Source organism: Drosophila pseudoobscura, chromosome 2 (genome assembly GCF_009870125.1).
Source record: "Drosophila pseudoobscura strain MV-25-SWS-2005 chromosome 2, UCI_Dpse_MV25, whole genome shotgun sequence".
Lineage (NCBI taxonomy): Eukaryota > Metazoa > Arthropoda > Insecta > Diptera > Drosophilidae > Drosophila > Drosophila pseudoobscura.
In genome coordinates, this window is record NC_046679.1 from 19,154,534 (window position 1) to 19,174,344 (window position 19,811).

General features: G+C 39.2%; 2 protein-coding genes and 1 long non-coding RNA gene across 10 annotated transcripts in view; 1 reads left to right on the plus strand and 2 right to left on the minus strand.

The window, feature by feature from the left end:
- Window positions 1-1,050: 1,050 nt before the first annotated feature.
- Window positions 1,051-4,899, minus strand: mRpS5 (mitochondrial ribosomal protein S5). Its single transcript, XM_015189060.2, has 2 exons — window positions 4,684-4,899; window positions 1,051-2,179 (listed from the first exon to the last, which is right to left on the minus strand). The coding sequence occupies exons 1-2, from the start codon at window positions 4,808-4,810 to the stop codon at window positions 1,098-1,100; spliced, it is 1,209 nt and encodes a 402-aa protein (XP_015044546.2). The 5' UTR covers window positions 4,811-4,899; the 3' UTR covers window positions 1,051-1,097.
- Window positions 4,900-7,990: 3,091 nt separating this feature from the next.
- On the minus strand, window positions 7,991-10,386 carry LOC117185118 (uncharacterized). Of its 2 annotated transcripts, XR_004470635.1 has the most exons (3): window positions 10,196-10,386; window positions 8,714-9,777; window positions 7,991-8,330 (listed from the first exon to the last, which is right to left on the minus strand). It is a non-coding gene; the product is annotated as an uncharacterized lncRNA (long non-coding RNA). The 2 variants fall into 2 exon arrangements; XR_004470633.1 differs by lacking the exon at window positions 7,991-8,330 and having other exon boundaries at window positions 8,821-9,245.
- Snap25 (Synaptosomal-associated protein 25kDa) overlaps window positions 8,792-19,811 on the plus strand; it is a 28,446-nt gene continuing 17,426 nt past the window's right edge. For 2 of the 7 annotated variants that reach the window (XR_004470632.1, XM_033385033.1), the window contains exons 1-4: window positions 8,792-8,928; window positions 10,924-11,020; window positions 11,817-11,858; window positions 15,711-15,759. Coding sequence is in view for 5 of the 7 variants with exons in the window: in XM_033385033.1 (XP_033240924.1) it covers window positions 10,925-11,020; window positions 11,817-11,858; window positions 15,711-15,759 (187 nt within the window). In the remaining 2 variants the exon portion in view is untranslated. Of the gene's footprint in view, window positions 8,929-10,401; window positions 10,512-10,639; window positions 10,659-10,923; window positions 11,021-11,816; window positions 11,859-15,710; window positions 15,760-19,811 lie in introns of those variants that run through there. The other 5 variants (XM_033385038.1, XM_033385048.1, XM_033385056.1 and 2 more) reach the window with 5 other exon arrangements.

Here is a 19,811-nt window from a genome sequence, read left to right on the forward strand (position 1 = left end):
AAAGGGACCTACTAAATCGTGTACCTGCTCACCAAGGCTCACCATGTTCATGAAGCAGACCCAAGATAAAATTTATAAATTTTGCGCATCGGATTTTATTGGTTTCCATTTTATCCCCCACAGGGTCAATTAGGAAGCTGTTGGGAAGCGCTTCAGTCAAGAGTGCAAAGGGGCTGTTGAATCATTCGCTGGAAAATAGATTCACGTTTGAAGAGCTGAGCACTGTCTTCGTCGGAAGCGATTCTCAATTCGCGACCGTTATCACCGCTGCCGCCAGACCCAATTGACTATAGCGCTCAAACGGCTGGTCATCTCTTGGTTGACGAATCTAACGATCACTAACTAAGAGGTCCGTGGAACACAACAACCTGTCAAATATGGAAAGCCGGAAACTAGGCCGAGTGCTATCTACTGTGCTTGTATGGGTACACCTTCGCACAGAAGGTCAGAGCGTCAGAGTTGCGTGTGAGGAAGATAGAAAACGTGACGCAGAAGACGGAGTTTCCGGAAAAACCTGTAGCTGGAGGAGCACCTGCGAGGAGCACCTACCTCTGGGAAACTCCACTTCTGTTACAATGAGAACAGTGAGTAACCAGAAGACGGGCTACTTCAAGAGCTGTCATATCTTCCGCAGCCATAGAAGGCTGGGGGCTGGGTCTGTTGCGAAAATATAGACCGGGCGGAGAGTCTATGGATACACACGCCTTCGCCGGAAACGAACTTTATTATGTTTTAAATTTAAGGATTGATATTTCCTACGAGTCATTTTAAATTGCCATAGGTTGAAGTATGATCGTAACCCATAATTACAAGACACGGAGCCAGATAAGTTCATTTGAATTAGCGCATCACTCAGGGGGGAGGGCAGCATCTCTGCTGGTGCCATATCCTCCTTGTATATTTTTCTTGATTAAGATAGGCTTATCTAAATACCTTCCTGGAAAACGGTTTGGTATGAATTTTATGTATAGCTTGATCAGAGGTAATGTAGATAGCCCCGACTTGCTAAACTGCACAAACATCACTGTCTTTATTAGATCCGTTAGAAAGTTTACATTTTTTTTCCAATTTTTTTTATTGTGCCATTTATTAAAATATTATCCATAGAAATTTACCAATTTATGTAGTCTTACATTAGCTTGGTTTCTAAAACGTTCCTCTTTAATTTGAAATAATTTATGGCCTTTCGAGTCGACATAAAAGGGATACGTTGCTTTTTTTTGTAATACAATTTTATTTCCTAGTGTAAAATGCATAATGTCGACGGCATGCTTTTTAGTTTCTTGTACTGGGGATATTGGGGCAATAGCTTTTATTTCTGTATATCCATTCCTTGCATTTCGTTGCTCAACAATATTTAAACTTGTCTCATTAGCAATATTTTGATATGATTTCTGACGCATTAGCCCAATAATAAAAGCTTTAACTATGTGCTGAAGATTTGTAGAGCCTTCAATTTTTGCGTACAAATCTTTTATACCTATAACCTTGCAAATAGTTTGTATTGCACGATGGCATATTAATCCATAGCCTTCAGGTTTTTTAAAACAATATATCTTTGTCTTTCCAAATCCTGTAAAAAAATCATGGTAGATGGTCCTGTTTTCACAAAGATCAATATTAATTAGTTTTTGGCCTGCCCGATTTTTTGACTTTCGAAGCGCAGTTCGAACTTCTGGGGCTTTAACTGTTGCGAACCCTCCTAAACCATTACCATTTCCAGTAACGGATAAAACAGAATATCTACGTTTTCGTCCCATATTTCCTTTCATAATAAAAACAATTTTATTCTCCAACACCCGGGTATCAAATGAACTGAATTCTTCTTCTCCCACAGTATCAGGGGGACCAATGCTTCTTCCTGGCATTTTACTTCCAGACCATCCACGATCTATTGAACTTAATTTCACCATTCTAAAGTTACTTAATGAATCGCGCAACTTAAAAATTCCATTTTCTCTGTCCAAGTTTTCAGAAAGTTTTTGCTGATATACGAGCTCATTTCCACGAATTATAGGTGAATTTAAGCCGGGCCATATGCAATTATTTTTCCCAAGTCCTATAGTTTGTCCTTTATTTAGGTCCTTCGCAACTTTTTTTCCACTTCCTTTCCCACGACCCCTTTTCTTTCCAGCATTGCTGACTGCAGTTACTCCACGCCAAATGTCCTCGGCTGGTACTAAAAAATACGAGAAAATTCTTTATTATTTTTTCGGTTATTAGTTAAAAGTTTTTAGCTTCTAAAAGAGAGAAGTCCAGATCCTTCTGGAGATTGATCGGGAAATGCTGGATGTCCACAATGAGCAGCAGAAATTACAGAAGGAGCACCAAACTCCATTAAATTGCGAGTAGCCGGTTTGACCTTGGCTACTCGCAATTTCCAAACAGAAAGATTAAGGCTACATATATAGTACTTTTTGTATACTATCGCCAATATCGTCAATTTATTCATTTCCACTTGTGAAAGTGGAAAATGTCACACTTCAGACATAAACTTTATAATTGTTGTTGGTATCAGTTCTTTTTTTGATCGCAACAATTTTTGTCAATTAATTCCTTAACAGTTATAAATTATTCTACAGGAAATGTACCTTTCTCTACGCTTTGTGTACACTCTACTCTACTGCAGCATTTTTTTTTTACCAGTCAGTTGTCAGTTCTCTATTTGATATTTTATTTATTTATTTAATTAACAATTATCTGCTAATCTTTGGACGTTGATATGCAATGATTGCATCTTGCAAGAGGCGATGCACTTACTGCACCGTCAAGTGTCCCGTCTGAAACCAGCAGAAGGCGAGCATGCAGGAAAGATAGCTGTTAGACTAATATTCGAGGAAAATGAGCACTAAAGTTACCAAGAGAACTAGGCATGCATTCAAAATACAAATACCACTATAATTACTAATTACTAGAAAGGTATTTAAGGATTAGTAATTTAAAAAGGGGAAGAGAATTAGTGGTGGATATGATATGGTAGAGGGAATTATAATCCGAGCATAAGACCCTAAACGGACAGACGGACGGACGGACAGACAGACATGGCTCAATCGACTCGGCTATTGATGCTGATCAAGAATATATATACTTTATGGGGTCGGAAACGATTCCTTCTGGACGTTACACACACATCCACTTTTACCACAAATCTAATATAACCCAATACTCATTTTGAGTATCGGGTATAAAAAACCAGCTGCACTTATCACCAAACGTGTGATATGTTCAGAATTAGACCAAACCTTTAACCCACTAGGACTCTTTTCACCGGTGGTAGTAAAAGAAACAATAGAACAATGAAACCACTTAGGACTCACAAACTGAGTCCGAAAGGATCTTCACATGGATTTTAACACGGGTTCAGGATGCTTCTGGAATATTTCACCGTTGTGCTATCCTCATCATACCATACCTTTGATTTCAACCTCTCATTTACGGGCACATTGAGAAAAGAGACAGAAAAGACCAGATCAAATCTGTTTTGCTCAACTCGCTCTTCCCTCAAGCAAAGACCGATTTTTTCACTTCTCTTTTGTTACTGTCTTTTACTGAGAATTTTGTCGCGAGCGAACGAAAAAAGTGTCTTTTGCGTATGTATGCTTGTAGGTTTGGTGCCTATGGCAACTATGGCAGTTCACTTGCCTTTGTGAATTGTATGCGGTTTGACTATAGGCGCTTAAAATGAATTTAATTTATAATGGGTATAAGCTCCATTATCATCACATCTCTTCTTCATCGTATCTGTTCAGTTTTCAGATATGTACATATGACAATATAATAACCCAATAGATGCGGAAAACATGAATATATAAGCATAAGTACGAAAAAAACTTAAAACAATTTACTCGCGACCTAACCACAGATGCACGCGTTCGAAGTTCCAATCTATTCATTGCGACAATGTAACTAACTTCGTAGGTGTAAATAACTAGCTCTAAGAATAAGTAGAAGCTATATTTAGCTCAAAGGCAAGTGATCTGATCAGGAATCATTCCAATAAAAGACAGCTGGAATTCAAATTTATTCCCCGGGCTCTATCGTTCGGCGGTCTCTGGGAAACTGCGGTAAAATAAAAAAAAAGCTGTGATAACAACCAGCAACACAGCCTCCTTGACATTTGGGGAGCTAACACAGTGGTAATCGAAATTTATGCGATTCTCAATTCTCGATCCATTACTCCAATCTCAAATGACCCAACTGATACAACAGCGCTTAACCCAGAACACTTATTGATTGGCGAACCAACGAGGATTAAGCGACCAACTATCCGACATATTTTCAACTCGTTTAATGTCACCGGAAACCCGCTCCATAACTTACTGCTAAAAGGGAAATTGATCATAATCATGTTGCGGAATCTGAATCCCCTAAAATTGTGCAACGGTACGCGGTTGTCCGTAAAAAAAACTGATGAGTTTTTGAGTTTTCAAATTCTGGGTGTCACGATTCCTTTTCCACCATAGCATACGACCTAACACACAGAAACTGAAATAGAATATATGTACAATGCATTCAGAAGCAAAAAAAAAGGCCAAAGACCTTTTCATAGAAAACAAAAGATTTGCTAAGGATCCTTCCCATAAAGATCAGATTAATGTGTAATAACACTCGGCAAGGGTACAAAACACATGTAACACCATTGATTACGACATAAGAAAATATATAAATGTATTGAATATTTACGTTTGTTAAAAAAACTAGTATTCCGCAAGAAAATATTTGGCAGAAGAGACGGCTGGATGGAAAATGGACTACTTAAAGTAGATGTTTTCCAAGTTTGACAAATCGTTCTTATCGACGCCAGATTCATTTTATAAATTACAATATAGATAGATGTGTTGAATCGGGCACTAGTGATGCTTTTAGAATTGTGCGATAGTTCGCTGGATGTTTTCGAATATCGATACATTGTTTCAGAGACAGAGGATTTCCAAGTCTAAAAAATTCATTAAGGGCACTTGAGAGATAAATGCAAAACAAATGTCCTTACAAGATGCCTCCAGCCACAAAATCACACACTAAAAATATATATCAAATTCTTTATAATTATTGGAATTGTTTATAAACTCCCTCAAATCCACAGTATTTTTATGCCAGATGTTTATAGTCTGTTTTTACATATCTGCAGTCCATTTCGACATGTGTGTATTGTTCGTTTTTTTAATGTCTGCAACATATTATTCAATTCCAAGCTATCACACTCACTCGGAGGCTTTTGGGATTTTAAGTGAATCCGGCATTATTGGTTGCGCCAATTCGATCTTTGAAATCTGACGCCAAATTCGTAATTTTGACCCCGAAGGCCCCAGAGTGATGACACATTATATACCCGATCAACAAGTATATTTCAAAATTTTCATAACGTTCATTCTACATATATGGATTGTTTAATTATATTTAATGATATAGCCAATTTACTAATTTAAAATTGTGAAAATTTCACTATTCAGACCAAAACTTTGTAATATTATGGATGCTAGGTGTTGGATGGTGGATAGCGCCAGTGTGAATCGGAGTTTCACATCTTTCAAAATATCCCACCGTTCCCCGGGAAGTGCTCAGCTTGCGGGGCCTATTAGGAAACAAAGGGAGAGAGAAACTTCAGAAAATTGCGAGCAGCCATAGCCAATGCAATTTCCCAAGAGTGCAAGGAGTAACTTTTACTGTAAATATACGAGGTGTAATAGGTGTAATGGTCAATAGTATAACCAATTTACTAATTTACATGTGTGCAAATTTCAAAAGTCAGACCAAAACTCTGTAGTTTTATGCTCATCAGCTGCTTTTTGACGGTCGGATGGAGCCAGGGTGAATCGGTGTTTCACATCTGTCAAAAAATTCCAGCGTTTCAGCCGGTATGCTCAGTTTGCAAAGCCTACTAATGTTCAAAACCATGTACGCCAATGCAAACATCGCATAATCTGGCAAACATGGCCGACCATAGACGGGAAGCGTACCTCTGAGTTATGCAAACTAGGCAGAAAAACGTGCAACTCAGTCATGCGTTTCTTCACAGGATATTGGCTAATAGGCACCTATGGTAATAGTCTGGGCGTTCAACATAATAAATTTGGCAGTAGCTGCAGAAACGAGGAAGAGGAGGAGACAGTCGGTCTACCGTCTTCAAGCAGCAGCCGCAGCGAGGGATGGCCCAAAAAGCCAATCCGGTCCTTCCAAGTCGGGTGGCATCAAGGGCGAATCGGGTACCGGGGTGGCTGCTAAGCAGAGCGAAATCGCGGTTCGTTAGCGCACCGTGACCGAAGAACCCATGGGAGCCCCGGCGGCCAGCGTCTCTGCTCCCCGGGGGGAAAGCCGACGTAACAGAACAGGAGACGAGTGGCTTTCATCCTGGCCAACGAGGACCCTAACTACAGGGCGTCAACCGAAGGGATTGAGCAGAGGCTGCCAAGGCCAAGGCCAAGGCCGCCACCAAACAGCAACGCTTACTGGAGGAAACCGCTAGTCAGCCACGCCAAGCCCAGCAAGCCAAGCGGGTGAAAGCCAACCTCCTCAACAGTTTGTTCGCTGTGGACGGCCATATCCCTCGGGCCAAGTGGCAGCTGTTGGAGAATGAGCTCCAGGACCGGTTGTAACAGGATCAGGAGGAGAATGGCGGACTACCGCCAAAGCCATCGCCTGTCAAGACTCTCGCTCTGCGCCCTCTACATGAATGCGGTGGTTGCCATCAAAGGGGTTTATCAAGGGCCGAAAGTGGGAAGATGTCCCCAGCCGACCAAGAGCCAGAGCATGGGTCGAGCCAGGAAGCCGGAGCTGCCGGAGATCCCGAAAGGGCATGGAGTCAGAAGACATCCTGGACGGCTACGTGTCCGATGAGAGTGACCTAGCCAGGGGACTTAGCCACATCGATGTCGGGGGAGGAGCTGAAGTCAGTCGGCAGCGACCTGGAAAAGACAATGGTGGAGGTGAGCCTCAGGAATGTCACTGACGCTCCTGCAGATAAACCTCCACCATTGTAAGGGAGAATGCACTGCTCTACGGCTCCATCTAGCCAGGGGTGGAGCAGACATAGTCCCCATTCAGGAACCCTGGATCCTCGGAAGCAGGGTCTGCGGTCTGAGGACTCCAGACTATTATATATACGTAGCTGAGACCGCAGGTAAAATTTGTACCTGCATACTTGCAAAAAGACAGTTGCACTTATTTTTTCTCCCAAATTTCAGCAATGAAGACCACACAGCAGTGAGCCTCGAAAGCCAGGAGCGTTCACTGAGGATCTGCTCTCCGTACATGGGACATCGGCCTAATTTTGGGGTGCGACGCGAACGCATATCACTGCCAGAGGGGAAGCACTGACTCTACTGACTGACCACACAGATGGTCTTATTAAACCAGCGGAGTGACCCAAACTTTATTATCACGTTTACCTCTCATTACATATAGGGCAACATTGTATCCTGGAGGGTCCTGGAATAACACTCCTTCTTGGAATAGCACGAATAGAGGCCGGAGAAAACCTGAATGATGGAATCCGAAACTGGGGGCACGCCGAAAAGCCTTCCGAAGACTCTTCAATAAAGCTTAGGCTGAAAACGTTGAGCAGTACTGGGCCGATTACAAGGTCAGTCTGTCAACAAAGAACTTAGGAAGGCAAAACGCGCCTCCTGGCGAAAGTTCTGCAGCGAAATCGAGAACAACTCAGAAGCTTCGCGCTTGCGCAGAGTTCTCTCGAAGAAAACACCCACCCTGGGCTACTTAAAGAACACCGACCAGTCGTGGACTACGTCCAGCGATGAGTCGCTAAATCTTCTCCTAAAAACTCACTTCCCTGGCTGCGATGAAAACAGACCCAACTACCATACAAGTCAGCGGGGCCAGAGGGCATTATCCCTGCCCAAATGATTCACGCTGGACATAAAGCCACTAATTGGCTCAAAAGGAAAGCTGAAAGTTGGGTGAATTTTTTAGTTTCTATAAAATAATCCTCCTCTTCATGTTTTGTGGGAGGGATATCTAATAATCTTATCTTTTCCCAAGAATAACTGCTTGCCAATTTATTTTGTGAATTCAGATGTCTAATGGATGAAATATATATGGATCTGAAGGGACTGCCAACATGGTAAAAAGATCTTGGTTTTGCTTAATTCGTGATGTCTTGCACATATTCATATTCCTGTATATTTTTGTGATATTTTTTTCTCGATTCCTTTGCTTTCTCTGACATCTTTCCAATTGGTAGGCTCTGATTTTAATTAAAGTTTGACCATGTGCCAGAATTTAAGGAGGAGGTAGCTGCTTCTCAGGATATTTTTCCAGTGACAGCTCTGCAGTCTTCGAAGCATATTCACCAAACTTGCGGGTATTTAGTATACCTGATACTCAAAATGAGTATAGGGATAAATTAGATTTGTGGTAAAAATGGATGTGTGTAACGTCCAGAAGGAAGCATTTCCGACCCCATAAAGTATATATATTCTTGATCAGTTCAATAGCCGAGTCGATTGCGCCCTGTCTGTCTGTCCGTCCCTATGAGCGCCTAGTGCTCAGAGACTATAAGAAATAGAGTGAAGACATTTTGTACTTAGACTTCTGTGATATGTCACTGCTACAAGTGACAGCCACTGCAGAGCGACCGAACAAAATTCCGATGCTCTAGCTTTTGCAGTCTCTGAGCACTATGCCAGACTTTTGTTGACCACTGTTATTTATCATTTTCTTTCACATTAAATAGCTTTAAGCAGATGCTAAACCTTACCTTAAAGCTTTATCAAAAGCTTGAGGAATGTTTTATGTGAATTGCGTCCAAGACCTGCGCGCGCAAAAGCTCTTTAGCTGAAGAAAAAAAGCGAGGAATCCAAGAACTTAGTTGTATGTCCGGTAGTTGCTTACATCCGTATTTTGTTACTTCGGAGGAGAAAGGAGTGTTTATTTAATACTAAATTATATCTGTGAAATCTATTAAAAACTCAGGTATGTACAAGCTTATAGAATGTATATTCACATGATTTGACAAAATCTCGTAATAGGTACATAATTACAAATAAATTATTATACAGGGTATTCATCTGTAAAATCACTGTTCTTATTGCATACATACATATATAAATAAACAGTTTTGTACATATACATTAACAAATTTGTGTTTAAAAGTAATGTTTGATGGTTTTGTTTTTTTGGTAAACAATCAGAGAAAATATTTTTGTATGAGTAGGTCTATTGATTTAATTTAAAAACAACTAGTGGGCTAGTGCGCCGAATCAAAAACAAGGTCACGTGTTTCATAAAATCTGAAACAGTTTATAATAATATAATTTAATATTTGTTGACTTGATAATATATAGAAGTATATACTAAAGTTTTCATAAGAATGCCCACAAAGTAAAGAAAAAATAAACGGGTTGTAAAAAAGTGAGCCATGGCGGAGGCTTTGTCATGTTTCGGGGTTGTGTTGCATACAGTGGGCTAGGACACTTTATTCCTATCACCGGCTCAATGAACCAGGGAAAATATTTATACACCCTACATGCGAAGGCATTCCCCTCCGGTAATAGGATGATCGGACAGTCATTAGTCCTGCAACAAGATAATGCCACCCCAGGGATGTTGGTGTTACCACCTTGAACTGGCCTCCATAAAGTCCAGATTTGAATATTATTGAAAACGTCTGGTTTCTTTTAAAACGCAAAAGAACACTTTCGTTCAACAAAACGAGAGAATATACAATTTCTGAGCTCAATTCCTTTTGACTAGCGGTATCTCCGGAGATCCTTCAAAATTTAGTGGATTCTGTAACACGGCGACTCCAAAAAGTTATTGAAGCTAAAGTAGGATATAAATTTTATTAAATTTTGCTTAATTCATTCACTTTTGTAAAGTTTAAACTTTGTTATTTAAATTAAACAATCTTGTCAAAATACTTATGCCATACTGTGAAATTACTTATTAATTAAAATCTTTTTACGTTTGAATGAAAACATATCTGTTTCCTTATTTTAAAGTTTCTATTAGTTATATATTTAAAAGAAAAATAAATCAAAAGAATACACGATTTTTACTTCGCCGACTAGTGTACATACACTAGTATGCCTATATTAGCTATATGATAAATTAACTGATATAGTTAAAATTTCCCTCCTAAATTAAACAATTATTAGATTCTTTTAACTTGCAGTTTTGTTGTTATAGTGTCATTTTACTAAGCTTGTCATATACAAAATCTGTAGATGAAAAATCTTACCAATACACCTTGTTTAATTTCAATTACAGTCGTATTTTGTAACAGCCAATCAAATTCTGGCATCAAACGCACTATTTTGGAATAATTTGAGTGTGTTAAAGATCCGTGCAAGTTCGAAGATTTAATGATTGTAGTTGTGCAACGGGGAAAAGTTTTAGCTTTTGTTCATCTTTAGCTTTTGACTGTTCGATAGCTGCAGACGGTGAATATCGATAACACCGATACAATAAATTCAATAACATTTTCAAATGTAATCGTCTTTTATACCTTAACATGTTTAATACCACAAATGTCGGTGGCATCCACAATTTTAAAGGTACCAGTAAACCGAATCGCGGAATCATCTTATTTAGTAGATTGCATAGTCTGGATCAGATTGGATTATTATTATAGTCAAAAAGTAAAGAAAACAATCCAGTGGCGTTTCGTTTGCCGGCAAAGACACAGAGAGATTTACGATGTGGTATGGAAAGAGCTAGAATATTGGTCATTAGGTGGAAAGAGATACGTTACGTTATACGTTAAATAAATCATAAGATTGCATGTTGTCTATTCATACAAATTAAGTGCTGGTACACTAGTGTGGGCGGCACGTGCGGCTGCGATTCACACGATGGGACTTGTTTATACATATGTAATTTAAAATCGAATTTTTGGAAAATTTTGAATTTTGTAGCGCAAAACAAAACATATTTATAGGTCTATTAAAACTTAATAATATTTTTTAGAATGCCTGCGGATCCTTCCGAAGAAGTTGCCGGACCTCAGGTCCCCAAAACAGAGCTGGAGGAGTTGCAGATTGCAGCACAAGGAGTAGCTGATGAGGTTGGTATTTTGAAGAACAAATTATGCTATTATTATTTTATTATGCTATTCCGAATTCTACCTCTGTCTGTCCGCTACAAGAATATTTCAAAACTTCGCCCCGCCCCCACAAAGAACGAAAATCTGTGGCATTCAAAATTTTAAAGATACGAGAAAACCAAAAACGCAGAATCGTAGGGAATGACCTTATCTTTTAGACTGCAGAATCTGAATTGGATCGTAATATTATTATAGTCAGCATCAAGAAAACAATTTAATTTTTTTCGCCCTGACTTTCTCTAACACACACGTAGCATAGCCGGCTTCGCTTAGAGTAAAAAATTAGCGCCTAGATCTCAGAGACTATAAAAGCTAGAGCTACCAAATTTGGTATCCACACTCCTAATATATTGGACCGAGACGAGTTTGTTTCAAAATTTAGCCACACCCCCTTCCGCCCACGCAAAGGACGAAAATCTGCGGATATTCACAAATCTCAGAGACTATTAACGCTAGAGTAACCAAATTTGGTATCCGCACTCCTGTTAGATCTCACTATAAAACGTATATCTAATTTGCTACAATAATGCTACAGTATGTTGTCCAGTAAAGTGTGTCCAGAAAATGTTAGGAATAGTCGTTCCACCAGATTACAAAGTTGGAGCACGGTTGAAATGGATTACTGTTTGCCACTTCTGTGAACTGCACAAACGGAAATTACCGTTTGAGTCTAGGAATTGGAAATGCTGAAAATATTGATAATCCTTTTCTAGATAAACATTAATATTTTATTATTTTTGCTAAACTTTTTTTTCAGTCACTGGAAAGTACGCGGCGAATGCTTGCTCTCTGCGAAGAGGTAAGTGTATGACAAAATATGAATATATATTAGAAAAAGTAAAGAAATATATTTAGGACTTATGCTATGGTAGTTTTAATCCTCATAAAAAATAATATTTCTTTGTGATTATACATCTCCCTATTATAGTGTAAGATGGTTTGGGTCGTAAAAATGTATCCTAAAGATACAAATGACCGACACAAAGTTAATGTTCAAGAGTATAGGGGTATATAAGATTAATGGGGAAAGTGGATATGAGTAACGCCCAGATGGAAACGTTACCGACCACGTGAAGTATATATATTCTTGATCAGCCATGTCTGTCTGTCTATCTGTCCGTCTACGAGATAGCCTCGTTTAAGATAAGCATCTCCCCAACTCAATTTGGAACCCTTCCGCTTACTACACCTGAAGACGCCTACCATCCTACTTTCGAAGTGTAGCTAGTTATAGGAACAACTGTATTGAAGCGGTCGAGTAGGCTATCTGAACGTGTCCAGTTCTTTCGTAAAGCCAAGTTTGCGAAGCTTAATAACCTCATTAGGGATTTCGATTGGTCCGCTTTGTACGTCATGATTAGATCTGACAGTCGGAGGCACTGCAAAGAAGATGGCCACCCTGCTCACAGGCCACCTACTGCTTGCATGTGATGTTAGAATGAGATCGCCGCTGAGATCACGGAGGCTGGACGCACCTGTCAACCATCCGCTTGTATGGAGGCGCGGTCAAAAATACTTCTAATGGTAGTAGAGTGCTGAAGAGTGGCCCCAAGCCCCACCAATAAACAAAATTCAGCAAATAAGGAAATACAAGTTATAATAATGTTTTATAATAATTATTGTCACAGTTATTGTCATAGACAGTGATTGCAGGGGGGCGGATCGAGGCTCAATTCTTCAACGACGAGATTGATGGTCAAGTGAAACTCATAGCCGTCGCAAGAGAAGAAAGGCCGATGGGTTTGGTGTTTTATATATGTAGGTGAATTTATTTATCTGGGTGTTCGCGCGGTAGGTCAGCAGGTTGAAACGGGGGTGAAAACGTAACTAAATTCTAAGTCTTAGGTTAGGCTAGGTTAAAGAGGTAGGCGGGGAGGGTTGTTTGGGTTTGGATAATAGGGAGAGAGTGATAGCTAAAGCAAAGGCTAAACTCAGCGTGAGCATACTTACAGATAGCAACACACGATTAACCATCGCCCAGAATTAATATCAAAAATTAATTTTTTATGCAAAAGAATAGGCATGCACACGCGTTAAAGAACAGATTTTTATACCCGATACTCAAAATGAGTATTGGGGTATATTAGATTTGTGGTGAAAGTGGATGTGTGTAACGTCCAGAAGGAATCGTTTCCGACCCCATAAAGTATATATATTCTTGATCAGCATCAATAGCCGAGTCGATTGAGCTAGTCTGTCTGTCGGTCCGTCCGTCCGTCTGTCCGTCCGTCTGTCCGTCCGTCTGTCTGTCCGTCTGTCCGTCCGTCTGTCTGTCCGTCTGTCCGTCCGTCCGTCTGTCTGTCCGTCCGTCTGTTCGTCCCCTTCAGCGCCTAATGCTCAAAGACTATAAGAGCTAGAGCAACGATGTTTTAGATCCAGACTTCTGTGATATGTCACTGCTACAAGAATAGTTCAAAACTTTGTCCCGCCCCCACAAAGGGCGAAAATCTGTGGCATCCACAATATTGAGGATACGAGAAAACTAAAAACCCAGAATCATAGATAATGGCCACATCTATCAGATTACTAAATCAGATCAGATAATTTGTATAGCCAAAAGGAATAAATCAATTTGCGTTCGACGTCACGCTCAGACTGATTTTCTGTCTCTCTCGCACGCACTCTTTGTCGTGTCGTTTAATATTAGCGGCGTCTGCCGGAGGAGAGCCATACTGACTAAGTATCGGGTATAAATGTAGAGTTGCGGTATCCGCAGCAACTCACAACGTTCCCCCTCGTTTACTGTAGGTTAAATGAGGATTTTAGTCAAGGTTTATTTTAAAAAACAAGCTGTAATTGCAAAACAAAAGGAAAGAAGCTAAGCGCAAAACAAAAGCTCGTCAGGTCACTACGAAAGAAAACGAACGATCCTGACATCTATGAGATAATTTTAATGACCTTTAGAGCAGCATGCTCGCCAAGCACTGCGCATTACGTGAAGACTGTGAATGCTGAATAGTTTCGACACTCAGATCCACGAACAGTCAAGATCATCATCGACTGTCATTATGTGGATGACTATGCAAACAGCCATCAGCGTATCAGCGTGAGCTATCAGGCAGAGATATCGAGTGGGTTTTTAATTGCCCAGTGAATCCATCTGAAGGAGAAGTCTAGGAACGAATGGTGCAGTGCGTCAAGAAGGTCCAGTGCTACACATAATAACGTACTGGTGAATTTCCTGACCGAGGTGGAGAACATCGTAAATTCGCGTACACTTGCCAGTGGATGCGGATCAAGAAGACCCCCTGCCGCCAAATGATCTGCTCAGAGGAGTTGCTAACTTGACGCACACTCCGGTTAAAGATGTGAAGCTGGCCGAGGAGTGCGATAAACGCAAGCATTGGCATATAGCGCGACTAATGAAGGACCGTTTCTGCCTACATTTAGTCCTTTGTATATCAAAATGTATGTAATTTTGAGCCATGGAATAGGCATATTTTTCGGCCGCCATAAGTTAACTAATGTTGTTAACCCGATCCCTTCCGCTCAGTATACCTGAAGACGCCTACCATTCTACTTTGGAAGTGTCGCTCGTTATGGGACCAACTGTATTTGATCGCTCTGGTAGGCCATCAGAACCGGTCCGCTGCTTTCGTAAAGCTTGCGAAGCTTTATAACGTCATTAGGGATTTAGATTTGTCTGGTCTTTAATAAAGCACTGCTCAAAATCAAGTCTTTATTAAAAATGTAAAGAAGTTGGTTCCCCATCTTCTATTTATCGCAATATAATAGTTTGATCAAATTCAGGATTCATTGCCGGGTCAACCCTCAACAGGGCGCAGACAACCATAAATTTTGGCTTGGCTATTGATGCTGATCAAGAATATATATACTTTATGGGGTCGGAAACGATTCCTTCTGGACGTTGAACACATCCATTTTTACCACAAATCTAATATACCCCAATACTCATTATGAGTATCGGGTATAAAAATCACACATTCGGTTTACACAGTTCCGCATGTCCTTTATGCAATACATATGTACTAGAGCCTTGCCATTCGGGATTCGTTTCGTTCTAACTAAGCTTTGATTGGAGATGGAATTTATAAAGGAAAAGAAGAGGTGGAGAAGACGAAGGTTTGGGGTAGCGACAGCCCTAAAATTTGATCAGTCTCACTGTATCTCTGCAATTATTTTGTTTACAACAGTTAATAACTGCTTTAGGGATACTTAACGAACTCCTAATAAACCCGTATTGGTGAAAGTGGAAGAACACGCAAACATCGTCGATTCTTTAACAGACAGATGCTGGTATTGGAGAATATTTTTTCAAAGTCGGACAAAAGCGGCCATTTCTCATAATTAAGTTTTTTAAAGTGGTCTTCTAATATACATACATATATAAAGTAAATCTTGAACGTACCAAAGCTATACAAATAATTCGATAAAGTATTTAAGCTTCGGTTCACCGGAGTTAACATTCCCATCGTATCCTATTAACCCATAGCAAAGCGTAGTACATTCACATACATTTATACGATTCAAAGAGTTTCTTAGGTTTTAATACTTTTTTTAAATACATTAAAAGTCAGTACATTCTGTTTATCGAATTTTGAACATATAACTACATAACATAACTAAACAATATTAACACAGACTTATACACTTTTAAAAATTATTTACATTCCAATTTGCTGCACAACAGAGCAAGGAAGCAGGAATACGTACACTTGTAGCCCTTGATGATCAAGGAGGTGAGTCCACTGCTAACAGAACAATATATCACAATATTATAACATACATATTATACGTTTATACGATAAACATTTGTTAAAGAGATAACTATTTAATCGTTACACTATGCAATTATTATTTATTTTATTTACTTGTTTTTTTTTTTTTTTTGATAGTTATTACAAACCTAAAGTATTAGGAAAAAAAGAATATGACTTTCGACTTTTTGTTAAGCCAAGCCATTATTACAAGTGTGAGCACTTTTTCCAATATATATATTTATATGTTTTTATTTGTTTTAAACATTTTTTTTTGAAAATGGTCTGCATTTTAATTACTTTTAATTCATTTTGGATGGTCTGGTTTGTATTTTTATCTGGTCAAGTTAATAAGCACTCATCTCCCAACCAAAATGAAATAGTGAAATGCACTTGCTTACTTAAATTTAGGTTGGGACGGAAACAATGTCATTAGAAGATATGATCGTAAACAAATCTATCTACAGACGGAGAGATGCTGTTTGCCATCTGATCGTTTAGGGTTCATGAGCGGCTCAATGATGAAAACAGAACATCTTAACAGTTTTTGGAAAATGTCATAAAGAAACGTTATTAAAAGAACAAAATATTGGCTGTATTGCTAAAATGCCTGTACTTTGCAGAGGCAAATAAAGTATTCGTGATCGTCTTTACCCATTTATATAATCATATACAGGGAGGCACCTGTTGTCATTTTGCCATCGATACGAGCACGTTTGTGCTATTTTGATAACCAAATCGGACTGCGTTTGCTGTCAATTTTGGTTTGGAAAGAAAAAAAGAAAAATTATTGTTAAAGAAGGCACAAGCTAATTGCACTGGGAATAGTGTCAAATTTATGTTAATTTATCAATAGGTCATCTATTTGCTTGCAATTAAGATTTGTTGTACATATATAAAGCGGTTTACTTTTCATTTCAATGAGAAAAATGTTTTTGTTTTGAAAACAATGAAATATTGTGGATTGTGAAAACGGTATCACCAATTTATGTTATTTCAAAAGTAAGTCGGAAAGCTTTTTTGAGAATCGAAAACCGGAGATTGGCTGATATTGTTCAGATGATTCATTGCTTCCGTTTACATTGGAAGGCGTTTCTACTCCTGCGGCAGAAGACCCTATTCCTCGATTTATCCTTATCATAGTGATAGAATGTCAGATGCTAAACGATTTTCTAATCTTGAAGTCTGAAAATAGCACTTATCGAATCGACTTTTTTAATAAATCTGGTATTTTATGATATTTTTCGTCTGTTGTCATGAGATTTCACACTTTTGATATTTAATCTTACATAAATATATATGGAATTATACAATTTGTTATACATATACAATAGTGTAAAATTATCGCGTACTTTTGCGTTAACAGTTCTAAGATAATGAAATATGCATTATTTTAAATTATAACTAGAATTTGTATTCATTCTCAAGTCGTTTTGCGACATTTAAATGAATAAAAGCTTTTCTTCATTCTCGTCATTCTTCGCCAAAATGAAGGGTTAAATAACAGAGGGCATAATAGGCTAAAAAGCTGGCCGCTCAATGTATTAAACGCAATTAAAGTTAAGTAACAATCGATTCTCTTTAGATACACCGGGCGGATAAAATCATAAATTTTACACTTTTATGGAGAATGTTTAATAGAAATAATTAAAAAAGGAATGTTAACTTTACGGACTTAAGCTTTTGATGCCATTGAATATCGTGAATCCTTATGTCAGCTAGGTCAGTAATCCGAACTTGATTATTTTTAACATTTTTATAAGGAGTAACAGAAAACTAGCTTTAGATTTTCATTGAGATAGCTAAACCAAAAAAAAAACTTGTAGGCCTAGTAAACGACGGACAGTGGGAGAAATTAATGTTATATACGTTGACGATCAACTGAAATAATTTGTATTTTTTAAATTGCAATGAATTTAGTTTGTGGTCTAAACATAATGAGTTACCGATGTCAATGTCTTTTCATATTTGAATTCAAGATTTTGTAGCGGTTTGTTGTGAAATTGGTTGCGAGAAACAATTGCTCGATCATATCGCTATCCCCCCTCCTAGGAGACGATGAGCTCATCCGAGTTGGTGGTAGACTTGAAGAAGCTCTACTTTCATACAACGCATGAAACAACCCAGTTTTGCTACCATACAATGAAACAATCGTCAAAATGATCTTGCGTGAACTCCATGAGGAGAACATGTATTGTGGTGCTCAAGCATTAAGGGCGATTGCAAGACAACAATATTGGATCATCAATGACAAGACAATGGCTAGGAGCATCATTCACAGCTGTGTTAGATGCACAAAGGCTAGGCACCAGATCATGGTCAATCTTCCAGCACAAAGAGTCATACAAGCACGCCCATTTCTGTGGACCAATTTCGATCCACCATAAGATCCGAGGCAAAAGACCAGATAAGGCATACATCGCCGTGTTCTGCTGCTTTTCCACAAAGGCAGTGCACCTGGAGCTGGTAAGCGTCCTGACCACAGATGCCTTCTTGGCAGCCCTGCGTCGATTCTTAAGCAGACGTGGAAAGTGCCAAACTATTCATTGCGACAATGCAATGAACTTTGTTGGTGCAAACAACCAGCTCAAAGAATTAGAAGAATCCATATTCAGCTCATAGGCAAGTTCTCTGATCACGAATCATTGCAACAAAAAACAAGTGGAATTTAAATTCATTCCTCCCAGGGCTCCATCGTTTGGCGGCCTCTGGGAAGCAGCGGTAAAATCAGCAAAAAAGTTGGTAAAGCGCTGGGAATTGGTATTGCGCCTAAAGCATTCATTCTGGAAACAATGGTCTACGAAATACCTCCAAGAACTGCAAGCTCGGCATAAGTGTCCGCATAAGCCCGAAGACCGCTTTACCAAACGTACCTGAAGGATTATTAGTTTTAGTAATGAAGTGTCCAATGGGTCGCATCATTAAGACATATCCAGGACAGGACAACCACGTAGTTGTGGTAAAGCAGTTGATGTTAAAACAGCATTTGGCGTATACAAGCGCCCGATCACTCGTCTGGCGCCGCTATTTCGCGAAGATGCGGCAATCAGACGTTCCAACAACGTGATCAATGACAACACAGAAAATGATGAGCCACCCAAACAGCGAACAAAAATATTTGTACCTAAATTAACATTAACATTATTAGTGCTGTTGCTCATGCTTCCATTAGCATTGTCACAGTCAATAAATGTGACAAAATTCACAAACAAGCCTGGAATATTCTATGAAAAGCTTGGAACATCAAGAATAGCAACTTCTGAGTGGACCATGATCGTATACTATGACTTGGACCCATATGCATATGCAACTAATGTCTGCTGAAATGTCAGAGTTACGACACATGTGCCATGAACTGAAATATGTTCCGGCATGCAACTCCATAGGTCAACACTTTCAACATGTGTATAACGAGCTACAAGCAGAAAGCGCTTTAATGAAAAACTCTCGAAAACGCAGATCGCCGCTGGATATCATAGGAAATGTAGCAAGCAGTCTTTTTGGTGTTCTCGACGCAAAATACGCTGAGGAGATGACTCAAGTAATTCAGAAACTGATAACCAATGAAGACTTTCTACTACATCTACTCCAAAACCAAACATCAATTGTCGACGCGACAATAAACGTAGTCAGAAAAGACAAAGTATCAACTGATAATCGCCTAAAAGTTTTGGAACAGCAATTGACTACTATCAACCGACAAAGAGGGTCATATCACAGAGATTATCTGACTCAAGCGTATTTAGGACTATTATCACAGTTAACCCTGCTCACAACAACTCTCCAACGAATGCAGTCCGACATATCTAATGTCCTAATCGGTATTCATCATCGGTATTCATTCATGTCTCCCGACCAACTAAGAGACCAACTAGACCAGATACGGGATCATTTGCCACAAGATTAAATGCTGCCGGTGACAACGAAAGAGGTGATTCAACTATACAGAATCATGCGAGCCGAAGGAACCCCGACTTCAGCATACGTCATCTTCAAGTTAACGCTACCTCTGGTCTCAACAATTCATCTCGAAG

Excerpts from the sequence above, each read along its gene's own strand:
- mRpS5 (XM_015189060.2), bottom strand. The coding sequence starts at position 4,810 with ATGAATCTGGCGTCGATAAGAACGATTTGTCAAACTTGGAAAACATCT. Across the intron at positions 2,180-4,683 it reads TACTAGTTTTTTTAACAAAC|TACCAGCCGAGGACATTTGG; the intron begins GTAAATATTCAA and ends CGTATTTTTTAG.